Consider the following 20938-nt stretch of genomic DNA (forward strand, 5'->3'; position numbering starts at 1 on the left):
TCCCTGCAAATATACAACATATAAAATCCCGGAATCATCTAAACTTCAAATAAAAATTCATTTTTCTCAAGACCATACAAATTATATGAATTAAGTAATTAAAACACTACTTTTTGTTAAACTGAATGAATTAAATAACAAAGAATCTAAATAAAAGTAATATTTTACCATTTCATCAATAATCTGATCTATTGTTGATGGCATCATTCAGGAAAAGGCGAGGCTAGGCTCTCCGTATAAGTGAGAGCTTCAAGGCAACGTTTGTGTTCATTTTTAAGGCCAGGATAAGAAATTGTGATCACTTTACTCTCCACATGAAACAGCACCAATTGTTTTCCAAACAACATAAGGATTTCATTTTTCTTGGTAATATACAATGGTGTAAACTGAAAATTCATTCGACCCTCTGGAAAGGGTAATGAAAACAACTTAGTCCAAGATTCAGTTTTTCCATAATCTTTCATTATCCATAAGTCAAATTTCCTCTCATCATGATAGTTAATTAGCATACAGAGGCATCCATTTAAAACCCATATCACAGAATCCAAAACCGATTCCCCAAAACAGGGTTGTGATATTTCAGAAAAGGTTTCTTCGGACATATCGAAAGTAAGGATACTCTGATAACTATTGATCCCTGTATCAATACTTGCTCCCCAGTGAAGTGTTCCATTCACAAACATTCCCATATCACCCAACGGACAGAATTGAGGGTAATTCTTAACCTTCCTCCATGAACCATTCTTCAACCCGTAAATCTTTATTTGAGTTGAGAAAGGGCCAGTGAAATTTGTTGATTTACAGTTAATAACGATCACCTTGTAGTCGGAATTACGTTCATCATAGCCAAACCCATATGCAATAAACCGACTTGCACGCTCTTTATAGCCGCAACTGGGAAGTTTCTTGGATTCCCTAGTTGATGGATTCCATAAAAGTATCTTAGCTTGATCAATAACTACACAAACTAGCCCATTACATGAGCCAATGATCCATATATCAGATTTTGAGTATTTCTTTGGAAAATGTAATGAAAGTGCAGTTGGAAATTCTTCATTCAGAACATCTGAGATGTAAACGGATTTCACATCACTAGTACGAACCCATTGAGAATATCTGATAAGAAGTTGTTCTTCATTCTGGGAAGCTTTGAGATGCTTCTTCACGAATATGGGATCAACAATCAAAGCATTCCAAGATATGGAGACGCACCTGCATCGGAGAAGTGATTTGACTGGAAGTCTACTTAAAATTTCTGTAATAATTTCTGGAGGCAGGGACCTAACGAGGGTGACTAAATCGGCGGCGGCGGCGGAAGAAGAACTTGTTTGAATAAAATTTCCCCGCTTTTTCTCTCGATTCATAGGATCGGTCTGGACGTCCATGGATAGAGTTGCGGCGATCGATTCAGAGTGCACAGATTGATTTAGGGGACTCCGTATCCCACTTAAAGTATACAATTCAACTGATCAAACACTGACAAACGTTGACAAAATGTGATGTTTAATCGAATAAAACATTTTTTTTACTAAATATATAAACGGTTGCGCAATTTAGGGTTTGGGATATAATTTTTCATGTAGTAAAAAGACCATTCGTATGGAATTTTAGGTTAAATCATCATGAGACTCAACACTACTTTTTTTATTTGAGATGTTGAAAAAACTGTTCATTATTTTTTATTTAAATTATTATATTTAAGTTAGAGGGAACTCATGGTTAAGTTAATTTTAAACACAAAAAAATAAAATTAAAATGTTTAATATATATTATAATTAATAAAATAAATAATATTTTTAATTCTTAATTTTTATATATAAATTGATTTTTTAAAGTAAATTGTATACAATCATAAAATAGAAAACATGACATAATTATGTTTTGAATTGTTTATAAACATGACATAATATTATTCCACAATTAAAAAGGAAGAAATCATAAAATTGTTTATATATAAAAATACATTTTCATGAATCATTATGTTAGTAAGATAAAAAAAAAATGGAGAAAATAGAAAACACTCCTATATATTCAGTTTACAAGTTATCCAAAAATAAAAAATATTTTTTTATCCGTTATAACAATAAAGAAAACTATAACATATTTAGCAAAAGTAATCATGGTTTTCAAAGGCATTTTGTCTGAAAGATTAAAAGGAAAAAATGTATTATCATCTTCTTTCTCTTCTTAACTCAATTACGGAGAGTATTAAGCCAGCAATACTTTATACGATAAAAAAAAAACACATCATCCATCATTATTTGCAGGATAATAGTTTTTTTCATCAATGATCGAGAATTAGAAGCCAAAACGATCTAAATAAAACACAAAGTTTATGTAGCTTATTGATGATATTATTCATGAATAAAAGAAAGACTTACACCTAGCTGAGCTCAAGAAATCTTGACCAAACTCAAAATAAGTTGATCATTTTCTTTGTGTAATTCAATTATAGATAAGTTAAAATGTAAACTAGCTTTAAGTTATGAGATTGTGTCTCTTTGTTTATTATGATAAGATTCATATGATTCATTTCTCTTTGATATAAGCTTTTGGGTCCAAGAAATTCTCTATCACAATTTCTAATCATATTTGTCAAATTAACACTTTTAAAAACAAGATCATATTTTGGGTACAAGTTTAGATATTTTGTAAGAAGATAAAATGAAATTTCATGTCATATTAGTCCAATGCACACTAAGTGACATGGTAAAAACTTAATTTTGACACTATATGATCGTCTCTGTCTACCTATCTTGAAGTCTTCGTGAGATAAATTTAGCCCCAAAATAAGATAAAAAAAGATTGTCATATTTTTTCTCAAGTCTAGCCTACAATTTACAATAAGCAAAACATTAATTATTGACAAAACAATCATACAAATATCTATAGGAATGAAAATTTTCAAACTATTCCTCTGTACATAACACTTGTAGCTGTTACAACTCATTTTTACCACTTATGTTTGAATCAGAAATTATCAGTGCAGAAAGTCTACTCAAATTATAATCATATTTCTCAAATTAAGACTTTTTATCAACAAGATCAAAATGCAAGTCCTCAAGATCACATTTGTACATTTGAAAATTCAATCCTCAAATTCAAAAATTTAAATTTTGAGCACTAAATCAAGCAAATAACTCAAATTCTAAGTCCCAAAAACTATTTTGGCCTTTTCAAATTTGGTACTAAGCCATAGATCATACATATTTTTTTGACTGACTTAATATTTCTAATAATTATTTTATACTTATGCAATTTAAGGAACTTTCGCTATACTATATCTTAAGAAATTAATAATAATAATAATAATAAAATTGTAAAAATAAAAAGAGAATGGAGGTACTAAAAATATGAAACACCCTTATATATATTCAGTTTACAAGTTCAAAAATAAGAAAGAAAAATCCATATTTATAACAATTAAGAAAATGTAACACATTTAGGAGTAAAATTATTTTTTAAAGACATTTTGTATGAAGGATTAAAAAGACACACTATTATAGTCACCATCTTCACTTGTCTTCTTCCTTGTTCAAAAAAAGATAGATTGATAAACAAATCCAAATTATAGAGAAAACAAAAAATGCAAGCCTTGAAAAACAAGTTGAATGACTGGAAAGCGATGAGCAAGGCCAAGGCTGAAGCCAAGGCCGAGGAGAAGGTAATTTTTAGATCATAAGACAATATTTTGAAAAATAACTTAATTAGACATATATAATGTCTTTGAACATAATTTAATTAGATATGATTTATAGGAAGAAATAGATATAGCAAAGACGAGAATAAAAGTTGCTCACGAGGTGAGATTAGCTAAAGAGGCGGATGCCAAAATGGAGCTTCATCTAGCCAAGGCCCAAAAAAAGGTGGAGGAAGATATAACAAAGCACACTGCCAACATTGAAAAGTCGGTCGAAACCATGGCACCAACCGGACCAACTCTTGAAACAACAGACCCTAGGATAGCCACGGCTCGCCCTACTAATAACATTTGGAGCTCTCCCAGTAACAAACACATTTAGGAGGGTTCCTTCCATTTACTTAATTTGTACCCTTAATTGTTACTTAAATCATATGTTAGAGTTTGTGGCCCGAATTCTTGTTGGGTCAGCGGGCTTTGCCCGCACTGTATGGACTTGTAGTCTTAATGGGTCTAACCCCTTTTCATTTACATCACATTTAGGGTTAGATAATATATAGAGAAGACAGCCGTCTTTTCTCTAGTACAGTTTTATGTTGTCCACCAAAAATCTGTACAATCTTCGTTATAGTGAAATCTTCTCTTCTGCCCGTGGTTTTTCACCCGTAAAGGGTTTTCCACGTAATCTTGGTGTTCGTTCTTCTTTATCGCTTTTATCCTCGTTTATTGTGGTTTAGATTCTAACAAATTGGTATCAGAGCCAAATTTGTTTGTTTTATTTTTGGTCATGACCACGATGAAATACGATATTCCGTTGCTGGATCGTAACACCATATTTGCGTTATGGCAAGTGAAGATGCGAGCTATTTTGGCACAGATGGATCTGGAAGATGCGCTATATGGCGCTGACAAGATGTCGTCTTCGTGGACTGATGAAGATAAGCAACGAGCAGATCGTAAGGCTCTATCGCAGATTTATCTGCATCTGTCGAATCAGATTCTTCAAGACTGTTTGAAGGAAAAAACAGCTGCTGCACTCTGACTAAGATTGGAGCAATTATGTATGACGAAAACGCTGACTAACAACCTACACTTGAAGCAACGCTTGTATTCCCAACGTATGTCTGACGGTACGTCTTTAGAAAATCACTTAACTCTTTTTAAAGAAATAGTCTCTGATTTGGAATCTATGGAGGTTAAGTACGATGAAGAAGATTTAGGGCTCATATTATTGTGTTCACTACCTCCTTCGTATACTAAATTTATAGATACCATTCTCTATAGTCGTGAGACTTTGACTCTAAATGAGGTTTATGATGCACTCTTCTCGAAAGAGAAGATGCATAAACTTGTTGGTTCAGATAATATGGCTGAAGGCCTTGTTGCACGAGGCAGACAGCAGGAGAGGTATTCTAGTAGCAATAACCGTGGCAGGTCAAAATCCAAGAACAGAGATAAGACGTGTAGGTACTGCAAGAAGAAAGGTCATATTGTTGTTAAGTGTTATAAGTTACAGAATAAAAATAAGAGGGCTGGTGAGGATCATAAGAGCAATCAACCAGAGAAATATGGCGAAGCTGATGTTGCTGAAAAGTACAATGATGGAGAACTCCTCGTTACGTCTGATATTGATTCGAAATAGAGCGACGAATGGATTCTTGATTCTGGATGCACGTTTCATATGTGTCCTAATCGTGACTGGTTCTCTACATATGAAGTGATCTCTAGAGGTACCGTTGTGATGGGTAATAATGCATCTTGCAGAATTGCTGGTATTGGTACGGTTAGAGTTAAGATGTTTGATGGCACTATTCGAACACTTGGTGATGTAAGGCACGTTCCTGACATGAAGAGAAATATGATCTCATTGAGTATTCTTGATTCTAAAGGGTACAAATACACTGGTGAAGGTGGAGTTGTGAAGGTCAGCAAGGGGTCTCTTGTTGTGATGAAGGGACTCAAGAAAACTGCCAATTTATATGTTCTGCAAGGCTCTACGATTACAGGTGATGTTGCTGTTGCTAGTTCGTCTTTGTCTGATTCTGATGCAACAAGATTATGGCACATGCGTCTAGGTCACATGAGTGAGAATGGCATGGTCGAATTGAACAAGAGAGGGCTTCTTGATGTGCAAGGTATTACGAAGCTGAAGTTTTGTGAACATTGCGTTTTTGGTAAGCAGAAAAGAGTTAGGTTCTCGGCTGGTATTCATAATACGAAGGGGACACTAGACTACATTCATTCTGATTTGTGGGGGCCTTCTAGAGTACCATCTAAAGGTGGGGCGTTCTATATGTTGACTATTATAGATGATTTCTCCAGGAAGGTTTGGACATTCTTTTTGAAACAAAAGAGTGACGTGTTTTCTACCTTTAAAGAGTGGAAGTTAATGATTGAGAAGCAGACAGGGAGGCAAGTGAAGCATCTCCGAACTGATAACGGTTTGGAGTTTTGTTCTAATGAGTTTAATACTTTATGTAGAACTGAAGGTATTGTGAGGCATCATACAGTTCGACATAATCCTCAACAGAATGGAGTTGTAGAGAGGATGAATAGGACTTTGATGGAGAAGGTGCGTTGTATGCGCCTTAATGCTAGGCTGCCGATGTCGTTTTGGGCTGAGACCACTACGTATGCATGTCATCTCGTTAATCGCTCTCCTTCGACTGCTATTGATAAGAAAACTCCACAAGAGGTATGGACTGGTTCTCCTGCTAGTTATTCTGATTTAAAAAATTTTGGATGTCTTGCGTATGCTCATGTGGATAATGGCAAGTTAGAGCCTCGTTCGGTGAAGTGTGTGTTCATAGGGTTCAAGCAAGGTGTGAAGGGATATAAGTTGTGGTGTCCTGAGACTAGTAAAGTCGTCATCAGTAGAGATGTTGTTTTTGATGAGACTAGCATGCTTCAGGGGTCTCCATCTTCAACTCCCTCTGAGGGAAATCAACAGAAGTCAAGTATTGAGGTGGAGCTTGAGATTGGGTTGAAACCTACACCAGAGCAAATTCCAGGGCCTATTCCAGTTTCTATGGATGGTTCTAGCTCCTCAGAAGCACCTCCACAACATTCAATTGCTAAAAATAGGCCTCGTAGAGAAATTAGACGCCCTCAGAGATATGCAGAGGCTGATTTAGTTGCGTATGCATTAAATGTGGCTGAAGAGATTGATTCAGAAGAAGAACCTGTGACATATTCAGAGGAAATTACCTGTGAAAACTCAGGTATGTGGATGATCGCTATGCAGGAAGAGATAGAATCGCTTCACAAGAACGCTACATGGGATCTAGTGAAGTTACCAAAGAGCAAGAAGGCTGTTCGCTGTAAATGGGTGTATAAGAGAAAGGAAGGTACACTGGGAGTTGAAGAAGCCAGGTATAAAGCCAGGCTTGTTGCAAAAGGATATAGTCAAACTCCAGGTGTTGATTTTACTGATGTATTTTCTCCAGTTGTGAAACATAGTTCTATTCGGGCTTTACTAGGTATTGTGGCATACCACGATCTTGAGCTTGAGCAGTTAGATGTAAAAACTGCATTCTTACACGGAGAACTTGAGGAAGACATCTACATGCAGCAACCAGAGGGATTCGTAGCCTTAGGAAAGGAGGACTATGTATGTCAGCTGAAAAAGTCTCTTTATGGTTTGAAACAGTCACTGAGGCAATGGTACAAGAGATTTGATACATTTATGACTACTCATGATTTCAGGAGGAGCAATTACGATAGTTGTGTCTACTTTAAAGTATGTGATGATGGGTCGTTCGTTTACCTGTTGTTGTATGTTGACGATATGCTAATTGCCGCTAAAGATCAAAGAGAGGTCAGAAAGGTGAAAGCACAGTTGAGTAACGAGTTTGAGATGAAAAATTTAGGTGCAGCAAAAAAGATGCTTGGAATGGAGATTCTAAGAGATCGACCGGCTGGTAATTTGTACATAAGTCAAAAGAGGTACATCGAGAAAGTCCTTAGTAGGTTTAACATGCAAAGTGCCAAGCCGATAAGTACTCCACTAGCTGCTCATTTTAGACTTTCGTCTTCTTTGTCACCACAGTCAGATAGTGATGATGATTATATGTCGCGAGTGCCATACTCTAGTGTCGTTGGCTCCCTTATGTATGCTATGGTTTGTTCACGACCTGACTTAGCATATGCAGTTAGTGTTGTTAGTAGATATATGGCAAACCCTGGTAAAGAACATTGGAAAGCAGTTCAGTGGATTCTCAGATACTTATGTGGTTCTACTGATGTTTGTTTACAGTTTGGGAAAAGTAGAGATGGAGTTGTCGGTTACGTTGATTCAGATTACGCTAGAGATCTTGATAAGAGAAGATCATTGTCTGGTTACATTTTTTATGTTGGTGGTTGCGCTATTAGTTGGAAGGCTATGTTGCAGGCTACAGTTGCTTTGTCTACTACAGAGGCAGAGTACATGGCGATTACAGAAGCTTGCAAAGAAGCAATTTGGATGAAAGGCTTGTTTGGCGAACTTAGTGATGATTTGCAGATTTCTACAATCTTTTGTGATAGCCAGAGTGCTATTTTTCTGACAAAAGATCAGATGTTTCATGAGAGGACTAAGCACATTGATGTACGGTATCATTTTGTGCGTGATGTGATTGCTCGTGGTGATATTGTTGTGAGCAAGGTGAGTACACACAATAATCCTGCAGATATGATGACCAAGTCACTTCCTATTACCAAGTTTGAGCATTGCTTGAACTTGGTTGGTCTTCATTGCTGAGCTATGCCCTTAGGGGCTTTGGTGGAAGAGGTTTGATTTTGTGGTTACGCTATCAAAGATTGGAATTCGTTTCAAGGTGGAGATTGTTAGAGTTTGTGGCTCGAATTCTTGTTGGGTCAGCGGGCTTTTTCCGCACTGTATGGACTTGTAGTCTTAATGGGTCTAACCCCTTTTCATTTACATCACATTTAGGGTTAGACAATATATAGAAAAGACAGCCGTCTTTTCTCTAGTACAGTTTTATGTTGTCCACCAAAAATCTGTACAATCTTCGTTATAGTGAAATCTTCTCTTCTGCCCGTAGTTTTTCACCCGTAAAGGGTTTTCCACGTAATCTTGGTGTTCGTTCTTCTTTATCGCTTTTATCCTCGTTTATTGTGGTTTAGATTCTAACATCATATGTTACTATTTTTACTTTTTGCATTAATAATATAAACTTCAATGACTAATCAAATAAATGACATACTTACTATCTAAAAGAAGAAAGCATAATTAAATTAAGAATGACATGCATGCAAAGACAACTATTTAAAATATTGAAAAACTTAGTTTATTGATAGAAATGATGTCACAAAGGACATACATATATATATGAAATTACAAAAATAAATTACATAAAGAAAATTTAAGGGAAATGGGGAGTGTCTACGGGAGGGAATTGGAATTGGAAGACGAAGCCTCGCCACGGAGTGTCTCCATGGCGATGTTCATTTCCATGATGTGTCGGCTCAGCATGTTGATCACCTCCTCACACTCATTTGCATTGAGAGTGGAGGCCACGACCAACGGTCCGTCACACATGCTTTGGTACATTTTTTGTGTGACCTCCTTCTCCCGGTTTTCTCTCCTCTGCTTCTTCAGCTTCTCTTCAATCTTCTCCAGCCTCTGTTTGGTGAAACTCTCCTGATTCACCATCCTCTTGTTTTGGTCATCTATCGGAAGGCTTCTAAACCTCTCGATAGTCCTTCGAGCACCTGCCTCCGAGGGCCAAACCGTTGGTTGAGGGTCATTGTCGTCATTTATGATGACACACCCCTCAACCCCACATAGGGTGGTTATTTCGTGCATCTTCTTGACCAAGCCAAGCTTCCTTTTCTTGAGTGTAGATTTCCTTGCACTGTTATTGGCAATGAAGGAAAGTTGCACCTTTCTCCTGGTCATAGTATAACAAAAGTGATGAGAAAAGGAAACAAATATTTATTTGTGAAACAATTGGAAGAGGAAATGTGTTTTCACTGATGAATTTGTTTTCACTCAATGGCTTTATTTATATGCATGGAAATTTGTAGCAATTAATGATTAAGGATAACCACAATCCTTCCTAGAAAAAATAAAATTAAAAAATGTCCACAAATATAATTGTTAAGATTTTGTAAATAATTATGTAATTACCTTAGTCCATTATTGACTAAATAGCTGGATATGAATATAAATTAAAAAAATATCATTTTTAGAATAATATCTTGATATCATTTAAGGGAAAAAATCTGAAATTTATATTACAACAAAAATATTAGTGCCATAATAATTAATTTTTATAAACTTTTGGGATAATATTTTAATATCATTTAAGGAAAAAACCATAAGTATTTTAATTATAATAGAACAGTTCATAATTAATATTGAATTAGTAAAAAGTATACATAAATAAAAAATTAAAAAAGTGATGTTGATAAAAAATATAAAAAAAAAATTATGTAATAGTTGTGTGACGTGTTAATCATATCCGGACAAATTAAAAAAATAAAATAAAATAATTATTTGTTTAACTTAAAAGAATTAGCGAAAACATTAAAAAAAACTTGTGTCACAATCATAAAAAATAACTTTGTACCAAAATAATAATCTCCTGAACAATGAATAAATCAAAATAGTCACAATACATTGAACTAGACTAATAATAAGATAAATCCTTAATCCATCGATAAACATAACTATAGAAAAGACAAAGAGGAGGGAAACATCGAAATCAAAAACTTGATGGCCGACAAAGATGCCCAGTATAAGATCTCTATATATCAAAAGTTCCTAAATCATGATAAAAAAACTCAAACTAGTCACGACACATAAATGATCAAGACTACTAATAAGATGGATGTTCAATCCATTCAAAAATATAACTAAAGGGAAGATAAAGAGGAGAGAAACATCCAAATCAAAAACTCGATGACCTAGAAAGATGGCCGATATAAGATCTCTATCAAAAGTTACTAAATCAGGGTAAAAAAGGACTCTTATTGAGCTCTATCAAAAACAATTATGCCAAATGAATGCCGCGATACAACTCTTTGTGACAAATACATCTAACTCATTTAAGTGAAGAAAAATCGATCCCTACATGCTACATCCTGCAATCTTGCCCACATTCAACATAAATAATCTTCAAAAGCCATTAAACAAATCATAGGATAAGGTAAAAGTAAAATTCATCGTCAAAATTAACCAAACTTGAAATAAAAAAAATGTTGTGATATCACCATACAAAACAAATCTTACCGAAGTAGCCAAGTAAAAGTTGGCTTAATAGACCAAAAAATTGCAGGTTTGATTCCAACTGAAAGCGCTTTGATTGAACGCGGGGGCCATGACGGTGAGATATCATTCTAGTTCTCCTTAATTAAAAAAAATTAAAAATTATGAGTGAGATGAAAAAAAAAACTAAGAAAACTTGAATGTGATGAAAAAAAGAAGATCTATAAGAACGTTGTTACTCACAAAATTCCTTCCAAAATTTAAGACGGCCGCAGCCGATGGGCAGAGAAAAGAAATGAAAGAGTGTAAGAAGAAAAATATACATTTACGACCAGCAAAATGAAACGTTTTATAGGAAAGAAAAAGAAACCCTAAACGTTGTCTCGTAACCCTAACCCTAAACGTTGTCCTGTAAAACTTTTATGTGTAATTGGGTAAACCCAACTCATATTACCTAACCCAAATAAAATAAATAAATGAACTGAGTATAGATAAAGAATTTTGTTTTACTAGTATTTGTTAAATTAATTAATCATTTTCTATAAATGATTTTAATCAAATTAGAAAAGTTCAAAAAAAACATGTTTACAACTAACGAAATGAAACGTTTTGTACCAAAAAAAAACCTAAACGTTGTCTCATAAAAAGTTACCACAATTGGTTAAACTCAACTTATATTACCTAACCCAAATAAAATAAATAAATGGGTTGGGTATGAATTGAGAATCGTTTAACTAGTATTGTATAAATTAATTAATATTATATTTTAATAAATAGTTTTAATCTAATTAGAAAAGATCAAACAAAAAAAAACATGTTTTCAACTAACAAAATGAAATGTTTGGTATGAAAGAAAACGAAACCCTAAACGTTGTCCAGTTAAAGGGGTTATGTGCAATTTAGGTAAATCCAACATATCTTATTTGATCCGAATAAAATAAATAAATTAGTTAGTTAGCTATGGATTGAGAATTTCAAATGTCTAGTATGGATAAATTAATTAATATCATTTTTGATAAATCGACTTAATCAAATTTGAAAATTAAATTAAATTTTTACTTAAGATAAAACTCGATTCAACCAATTTCGAAACAAAAGATTTCTTAAGCTAAAAAAATGTTGGTAGTGTTCATTCTCCCCGAAGGACTTAAACACTGTTTTTTTTTTCTTCTTCCAAGAGATAGTCAACATTACACAATTTGATTAATATAGTAACATAAAAAAAATAGTTTGACCACAAGCATAAAAATTGGATTGCAAATTCGATATATACATATTATTTCCTAGACTTTCTTTAATTAATAGTAGTTATAATAATTTTTTTACTATATTTGTAGCTAATGCAGCTTTACAGCCCATTAACCCACTTTCAGAAATAAAATCAAGAAAATACATTTGTTGGTTAACAAATGATCACGTTTCTTCTCAATTCAAGGCCAAAAAGAGTAATTTCATTCACCTAAGTCCTCTAGATAAATGACATGAAAATAGGGTGTTCCTAAAAACTTTTTGGAAAATATATTTGTTGCTTAACAAATGATCATGTTTCTTCTCATTTCAAGGCCAAAAGAGTAATTTCATTCACCTAAGTCCTCTAGATAAATGACATGAAAATATGGTGTTCCTAAAACTTTTTTTTATAAACATTTGGTTGTAATTAATTAGAGTGTAAACAAAAAATATATATATATATATATATATATATGAAAAATCGATCGGACGGTGTTGTGGACGGTTCATAATTTTCTAGACTGACCCTGGACTGTTGGGTTGACAATTTAGATAGTAAAAAATCGATAATTTAACCGACCAACTGTTTATATACGAATTTTAATATATTTTAAATATGTTCTTTAGTCTCATTACTCTAGTGGTAAATTATGATTATATGAGATTTGTTTCGTTCAAATCTTATCACACATATTTCTTATTTAATACTTTTTCTTTTTCTTTTTTAAATTTATTTTAATTTAATTAATATTATAATACAATTTCTTTTAAGTTAAATAATTTTTTTATTATTTAATTTATTAAAATTTTATTATAAGGCTCAACTAAAAATTTTCATTTTTATTATATTATATTATACATATTTTATTATTTTTCCTTTTTAATTTATTATATATATATATATTATATTTTCAACGATTAAACTGATAAATCCATTGAATCAATTTTAAAACGGACAAAATAGAACCGACGTTTAACCTTGACAGATGAAGATTTTGAAAAACCGACACCAACAATTATGATGAATTTTTTAATGAAACATTGACCGAACCGAATCACTTACCTCTTACCTCCCTAGTTGTAATGTTATTTATCTAATCGAAATGAATGTTCTAGATATAAGTCGATAATTCATGATATTTGTAGTTGGAGATTTTAAGTGGAAATCGAATTGGTGAGTTTTCTTAAGAATCACTCTTGTCATTTGATTTGCACGAGTGAGTTTGAAAAGATTTTATACTATGTTAGAGAAATGTTGCTCTAACATTGATTATCTAACGCATTAATTATATATTTTTTTAATCTCACTCATTCCATATGATATTTAATTGTTGTGTTTAACCGATCATTTAAAAAAATCAATTAAAATTCATTCACATTTTTATTTTAAAACAGTCATACCATAAACCACCAAAGACTAATGATATAAATGACCTACCTACTATCCAATTAAAGAAGAAATCCTACACATGACTATTGAAAAAACAACTAGCATAATCCATTAACAATGCAAAAATCATCAAATAAATATATGTTTTTAAAATGTTGATTGGAAATAAATTCAGATTAACTTTGCAAAGACAATTATTTAACATTGATAACTAAAATATTTAGATTAGAACCAAAGAAAAGTAGAGAACTCCCAACTTTCCACACAAAATTGTATATGTTTTAGAAATTGAAAAACTTATCCATTAATAAAAAAAGATGTCACAAAGGAAGGACATACATATAAAATTACAAAAATAAAACATTGCTTATTAATTTAAGGGAAACGGGGACCAGTTTCGCCAACTCCATTGTCTTGTGAAAGGAGATTGGAAAACGAACCCTCCCTTGACTCCATAATTAACTTCATTTCTATTATGTGTCGGTTAAGCATATTAACTATCTCTTCGCACTCTTTTGCATTGAGTTTCGAAGCCACGTTCATAGGGTTTTCGCACATACTTTGGTAAATTTTTTGTGTGATCTCTTTGTCCCGGTTTTCACATCTCAGCTTCATCAGCTTCTCTTCAATCTTCTTGAGTCTTTGATTAGTGAAGCTCTCTTGGTTCACCATCCACCTCGTTTGCTCATGCTCCGGAAGGCTCCTGAACCTTTCGACAGTCTTTCGAGCATCTTCCACCGAGGGCCAAACTATTGGTTGGGGATCATCCTTGTTAGTTATGATGACACACCCCTCGATTCCACATAGGGTGGATAGTTCGTACATCTTCTTAATCAAGCCACCCTTCCTAGTCTTGAATGTAATTTTCCTTACATGATCATTGGAAATGAATGCATATTTCTCATTGCTTCTAGACATAGTGTATCAAAAGGCGAGAAGAAAATACTAATTCTTTTGTGATACAATTAGAGAATGAAAATATGTTTGGCCTAAATGACTTTATTTATATATATGGATTGTAGAGAGGAATGAAAATTTGTAGACTAATAAAAAATAATTGTTGAGATTTTGTTGTTAATAATTATGTAATTAGGTTACTGCCATTATTGACTCCAAATTTATAGGATTATGAAAATAAATCATTTTGGGAAAATATTTTAATATTATTTTAAGGAAAAAAAATCAAATATTTCAAGTACAATAGAAATTTTTGGTAACATAGTTATGATAATGAATTTTAAAAAAACTTCATTTTTGGCATAATATATTTTAATATCATTTAAGGAAAAAAAATTAAAAAAATTTAAATTATAATAGAAAAGTTCATTACTTTTTCTAATTTAAAAAAAGAAATGGGATTGTTATTTGACCAGTTTGAAAAATAAAAATATAATGAGAGGGTAGAGTTTATTTTAATCAACCAATATTATTAAATTTATTTATATATATAATTATAAAAAAAATCAGAATACTATTTAAATTAATACCCCAAGGAGACATTAAAAATAATTATTTTTAAATAACTTATAAAAAAATTACCCAAATTAAAGAGACATAGTTTTTTTTTCTTATTCAGAGATAAAAAAAACATGACAATTCATGGAAAAAAAATAAACATCAAAAGGATGGTTGAAAAAAATATATAAAAAAAAAAAAAAACTTATTTTCTAACACATTTATTTGTTATCAACAGTTCGGGCCTGGCTGAGGTAAGCAGCCCGTCTAGAGTCACCCTTTGCTGACACCCTAAAAACAAAATTAGAACACCTACACTATCAATTATAATATTTATTCAACTAAACAAAATTATCTTTTTTAATTATAATAAATATTATTATTATATGTTTTAATATAAGGCATCCCAAACTTCTAGGGGAGGATATGCTTAGTGGCATTATTTAAAAATATAAAAAATATATATATATAGAAAAATGATAAACTCAGTTAAAACATATTACGTGGGTAAGAGAGAAAAATTAAAAATATCCAACATTTTGTCAATCCTAAAAATATATATATATATGACCCTATATAAGTTTTTAAAATATACTATTTTTATACGATGCCAAGGCCCATCTTTCCCAAACTTCTACACTTATCCTGAATAAAAGGTTAAGCCTGATTTGCTATCCCAATGGCATGTCTCAATGACTATACCTTTCTTTAAAACACTTTAAAATTATATAAAAAGAAGAAATTTTCATTAAAAGAGAGAATAATTAAATAGAAAATCGTTAAGACATGTCATAATACACAGATTCGTTCCCTAAAGAAAAGGGCCAGATCTGTTGTGTTGTCACATTATTAAAAATCATTTTGAAATCATTCTCTATCTTGATATCTATCTATTTGTCTTTCCTCTAGTTATGTTTAAGGAATGATTGAGAAATCACTTTGTTAATGTATTGATGTATTTATTCAGGAGATCTGATCTGTTGTCCTAGAATATGTCACAATAGATTCATGGTTTAAAATCCTTCAGAATCATTCTCTATTTTGATAAAAAGTTAGTTTTTTTTTATGATTTTGAAAGATTTCGAACTAAGAAACATCTAGTATGACACATTATAGGATAGCAAATTCGAACTCCTGAATAAATACACCAATACATTGACAAAGTGATTTTTCATTCTTCTTTAAACATAACTAGAGGAAAGACAAATAAATAGAGATATACATAGATATATTTAGCTTATTTGAGTGAAAAGAGTAAAAAAAAAAATGGGCTATAGAGCCTCAATCTTACCAACTTTCTACATGAATAATCTTTTAAAAAAACATAGGAGTGTGAAAGTAAAATTTATCTTGTGAATTAACCAAATATTGAATAAATGCAAATGATGCAGCATTCTAAAAAAAAAATAACGTGTGAATGAGATGAAAAAAAATAAATTTTAAGAAAAATTTATTGTTTATAAAAAAGAGAAAAAACCCTAAAAAATTAACTTATTAACACTAACAAATTAAAATGTTTTAAAATTAAAATGTTTTAAAACCTAGACAATGAGTGAGATACACAATTGGGTAAACCCAACCCATATTACTCCATCAAAATTATTACTCAAACCAATACAAATTTATTTAATATTATTTTTGATAAATTTGTTTGATTCAAATTAGAAAAAATCAATTTAACATTTATTTTATGCTGAACGGTCATTAACTATTGAATTTTAATTATTTTTTAAAATTTAAAATTAAATATTTTCCTCAACTTCTTTAGTTTCAAAACCATTAATGAAATTCCTTCCAACTTCGCAACCTAAATTTCATCCATAAATAATAATTCATCAAGATCACAATCATTCACATTCCGTTAAAATCCCCCCCCACAACCGTCCCCAACCTCTCCATCAAGGCCACAACCATTGGCTCACTCTTCATAATCCCCTTTCCCCTTTAACAAAAACACATCCAGTCTTGATGCAGAAACAGTAGATCAAAGTCGCCCAACGAGGGAGAAGAACAGATCCAATCTTGATAATGGAAACTTTTGAAAAAGTAACTGTATTTAAGCCAAAAGTCGGACCGAATTTTTTTTGACTGGTTCAAAAGATAACCGTATTTTAAACAAAAATCGAACACCCATTCAACTGTTTAGCATCAGGCCACATATTTTAAAACTATGGCTAAAACTCGATTCCACATATTTCTAGCTAATGGTATCATGTGGTTCAAGAATAAAAAAATGATTAATTAAGCTCAAAAATTGTGCTAACAAAGACTTTGATACCTATCCGCGTCCGAAGGACCTAGACATCGTGATCTACTAAAAGAGTCGCATTAGAGGACTTGAACCCATTAAGGTTTTTGTAACACCTAAGAAACCTTAGACCCGTCCTCGTAGTTCATCTCCAAATCGATATCAAAATGAAAAGCTCAACATTAAATAAAACTAGTATGTATCCCGTGCATTTGCACGAGTAATAATATAAAAAATCGTGAAAAAAATATTACGGTAAAATTTTTATGGGCGGGTCGACCCACAATTCGACCCAAATATCCATTTACTCTCACATATATCCAAATTAGCCACAGCTCACGACCCGACAATCCGGACACTTTAAAAATTAAGCATCATTATATATATATATATATAGATTAGTTAGTTAAAAAGTTGAACTTATATTGTTAAAATGTCACGCGTTTATAGAATTTTGGGTTGAATTTAAAATATAAATTGTTATTAACCTAGTTGGTTAAAAGGTTGTACTTGTTTTGTTAGGTTGCAAGTTCGAACCATACCTATAGTATTTTTAATTTTATTTTTAACCGTTTTAAGTTTATGGGCGGGTCAACCCACAATCCGACCCAAGTATCCATTTACTCTCACATATATCCAAATTAACCACAGCTCTCGACCCGGCAATTCGGACACTTTAAAAATTAAGCATCATTATATATATATAGATTAGTTAGTTAAAAAGTTAAACTTTTATTGTTAAAATGTCACGCGTTTATCAAATTTTGGGTTGAATTTAAAATATAAAGTGTTATTAGTCTAGTTGGTTAAAAAGTTGTACTTGTTTTGTTAGGTTGAAAGTTCGAACCATATCTATAGCATTTTAAATTTTATTTTTAACCGTTTTAAGTTTATGGGCGGGTCAACCCACAATCCGACCCAAATATCCATTTACTCTCACATATATCCAAATTAGCCACAGCTCACGACCCGGCAATCCGGACACTTTAAAAATTAAGCATCATTATATATATATAGATTAGTTAGTTAAAAAGTCGAACTTATATTGTTAAAATGTCACGCGTTTATCAAATTTTGGGTTGAATTTAAAATATAAATTGTTATTAACCTAGTTGGTTAAAAGGTTGTACTTGTTTTGTTAGGTTGCAAGTTCGAACCATACCTATAGTATTTTTAATTTTATTTTTAATCGTTTTAAGTTTATGGGCGGGTCAACCCACAATCCGACCCAAATATCCATTTACTCTCACATATATCCAAATTAACCACAGCTCTCGACCCGGCAATTCGGACACTTTAAAAATTAAGCATCATTATATATATATATATATATATATATATATTAGTTAGTTAAAAAGTTAAACTTTTATTGTTAAAATGTCACGCGTTTATCAAATTTTGGGTTGAATTTAAAATATAAAGTGTTATTAGTCTAGTTGGTTAAAAAGTTGTACTTGTTTTGTTAGGTTGAAAGTTCGAACCATATCTATAGCATTTTAAATTTTATTTTTAACCGTTTTAAGTTTATGGGCGGGTCAACCCACAATCCGACCCAAATATCCATTTACTCTCACATATATCCAAATTAGCCACAGCTCACGACCCGGCAATCCGGACACTTTAAAAATTAAGCATCATTATATATATATATAGATTAGTTAGTTAAAAAGTTGAACTTATATTGTTAAAATGTCACGCGTTTATCAAATTTTGGGTTGAATTTAAAATATAAATTGTTATTAACCTAGTTGGTTAAAAGGTTGTACTTATTTTGTTAGGTTGCAAGTTCGAACCATACCTATAGTATTTTTAATTTTATTTTTAATCGTTTTAAGTTTATGGGCGGGTCAACCCACAATCCGACCCAAGTATCCATTTACTCTCACATATATCCAAATTAACCACAGCTCTCGACCCGACAATTCGGACACTTTAAAAATTAAGCATCATTATATATATATATATATAGATTAGTTAGTTAAAAAGTTGAACTTTTATTGTTAAAATGTCACGCGTTTATCAAATTTTGGGTTGAATTTAAAATATAAAGTGTTATTAGTCTAGTTGGTTAAAAAGTTGTATTTGTTTTGTTAGGTTGAAAGTTCGAACCATATCTATAGCATTTTAAATTTTATTTTTAACCGTTTTAAGTTTATGAGCGGGTCAACCCACAATCCGACCCAAATATCCATTTACTCTCACATATATCCAAATTAGCCACAGCTCACGACCCGGCAATCCGGACACTTTAAAAATTAAGCATCATTATATATATATATATATAGATTAGTTAGTTAAAAAGTTGAACTTATATTGTTAAAATGTCACGCGTTTATCAAATTTTGGGTTGAATTTAAAATATAAATTGTTATTAACTTAGTTGGTTAAAAGGTTGTACTTGTTTTGTTAGGTTGCAAGTTCGAACCATACCTATAGTATTTTTAATTTTATTTTTAATCGTTTTAAGTTTATGGGCGGGTCAACCCACAATCCGACCCAAGTATCCATTTACTCTCACATATATCCAAATTAACCACAACTCTCGACCCGGCAATTCAGACACTTTAAAAATTAAGCATCATTATATATATATATATAGATTAGTTAGTTAAAAAGTTGAACTTTTATTGTTAAAATGTCACGCGTTTATCAAATTTTGGGTTGAATTTAAAATATAAAGTGTTATTAGTCTAGTTGGTTAAAAAGTTGTACTTGTTTTGTTAGGTTGAAAGTTCGAACCATATCTATAGCATTTTAAATTTTATTTTTAACCGTTTTAAGTTTATGGGCGGGTCAACCCACAATCCGACCCAAATATCCATTTACTCTCACATATATCCAAATTAGGCACAGCTCACGACCCGGCAATCCGGACACTTTAAAAATTAAGCATCATTATATATATATATATATATATATATAGATTAGTTAGTTAAAAAGTTGAACTTATATTGTTAAAATGTCACGCGTTTATCAAATTTTGGGTTGAATTTAAAATATAAATTATTATTAGCCTAGTTGGTTAAAAGGTTGTACTTGTTTTGTTAGGTTGCAAGTTCGAACCATACTTATAGTATTTTTAATTTTATTTTTAACCGTTTTAAGTTTATGAGCGGGTCAACCCACAATCCGACCCAAGTATCCATTTACTCTCACATATATCCAAATTAACCACAATTCTCGACCTGGCAATTCGGACACTTTAAAAATTAAGCATCATTATATATATATATAGATTAGTTAGTTAAAAAGTTGAACTTATATTGTTAAAATGTCACGCGTTTATCAAATTTTGGGTTGAATTTAAAATATAAAGTGTTATTAGTCCAGTTGGTTAAAAGGTTGTACTTATTTTGTTAGGTTGAAAGTTTGAACCATATCTATAGCATTTTTAATTTTATTTTTAACCGTTTTAAGTTTATGGGCGGGTCAACTCACAATCCGACCCAAATATCCATTTACTCTCACATATATCCAAATTAGGCACAGCTCACGACCCGGAAATCCGGACACTTTAAAAATTAAGCATCATTATATATATATATATTTGATTTTAAAATTGTCACTTGATTTTTTCCGCAAAAAACAAAAAAAAAAGAATAATATTGCTTAAAACACAAATAAGATATTCATATTTGTTTCGATACTTGGTTACCCTCGGAAAAGTCCGAGTTTCGATGCTATCTAAAAGACAGTTCTATTATTAAATTTTAGTCATATGATATAATTTACTGGACTATATGGAAGTCCGGATTGAATAGCATT

The 20938-nt window shown here is 31.7% G+C and overlaps 3 protein-coding genes across 3 annotated transcripts; all 3 read right to left on the bottom strand.

Moving 5' to 3' along the window:
- Nucleotides 1-203: 203 nt before the first annotated feature.
- Nucleotides 204-1385, bottom strand: LOC124924915 (F-box/kelch-repeat protein At3g23880-like). The gene has a single exon (XM_047464898.1). It carries the CDS (start codon nucleotides 1383-1385, stop codon nucleotides 204-206), a length of 1182 nt encoding a protein of 393 aa, XP_047320854.1.
- A 7638-nt stretch (nucleotides 1386-9023) lies between these two features.
- On the bottom strand, nucleotides 9024-9539 carry LOC124924916 (agamous-like MADS-box protein AGL80). The gene has a single exon (XM_047464899.1). It carries the CDS (start codon nucleotides 9537-9539, stop codon nucleotides 9024-9026), a length of 516 nt encoding a protein of 171 aa, XP_047320855.1.
- A 4306-nt stretch (nucleotides 9540-13845) lies between these two features.
- Nucleotides 13846-14388, bottom strand: LOC124924918 (agamous-like MADS-box protein AGL80). Its single transcript, XM_047464900.1, has one exon. It carries the CDS (start codon nucleotides 14386-14388, stop codon nucleotides 13846-13848), a length of 543 nt encoding a protein of 180 aa, XP_047320856.1.
- Between the last annotated feature and the right edge of the window lie 6550 nt (nucleotides 14389-20938).

The sequence above is a fragment of the Impatiens glandulifera genome, chromosome 2 (genome assembly GCF_907164915.1).
Source record: "Impatiens glandulifera chromosome 2, dImpGla2.1, whole genome shotgun sequence".
In the NCBI taxonomy this organism is placed as follows: Eukaryota; Viridiplantae; Streptophyta; class Magnoliopsida; order Ericales; family Balsaminaceae; genus Impatiens; species Impatiens glandulifera.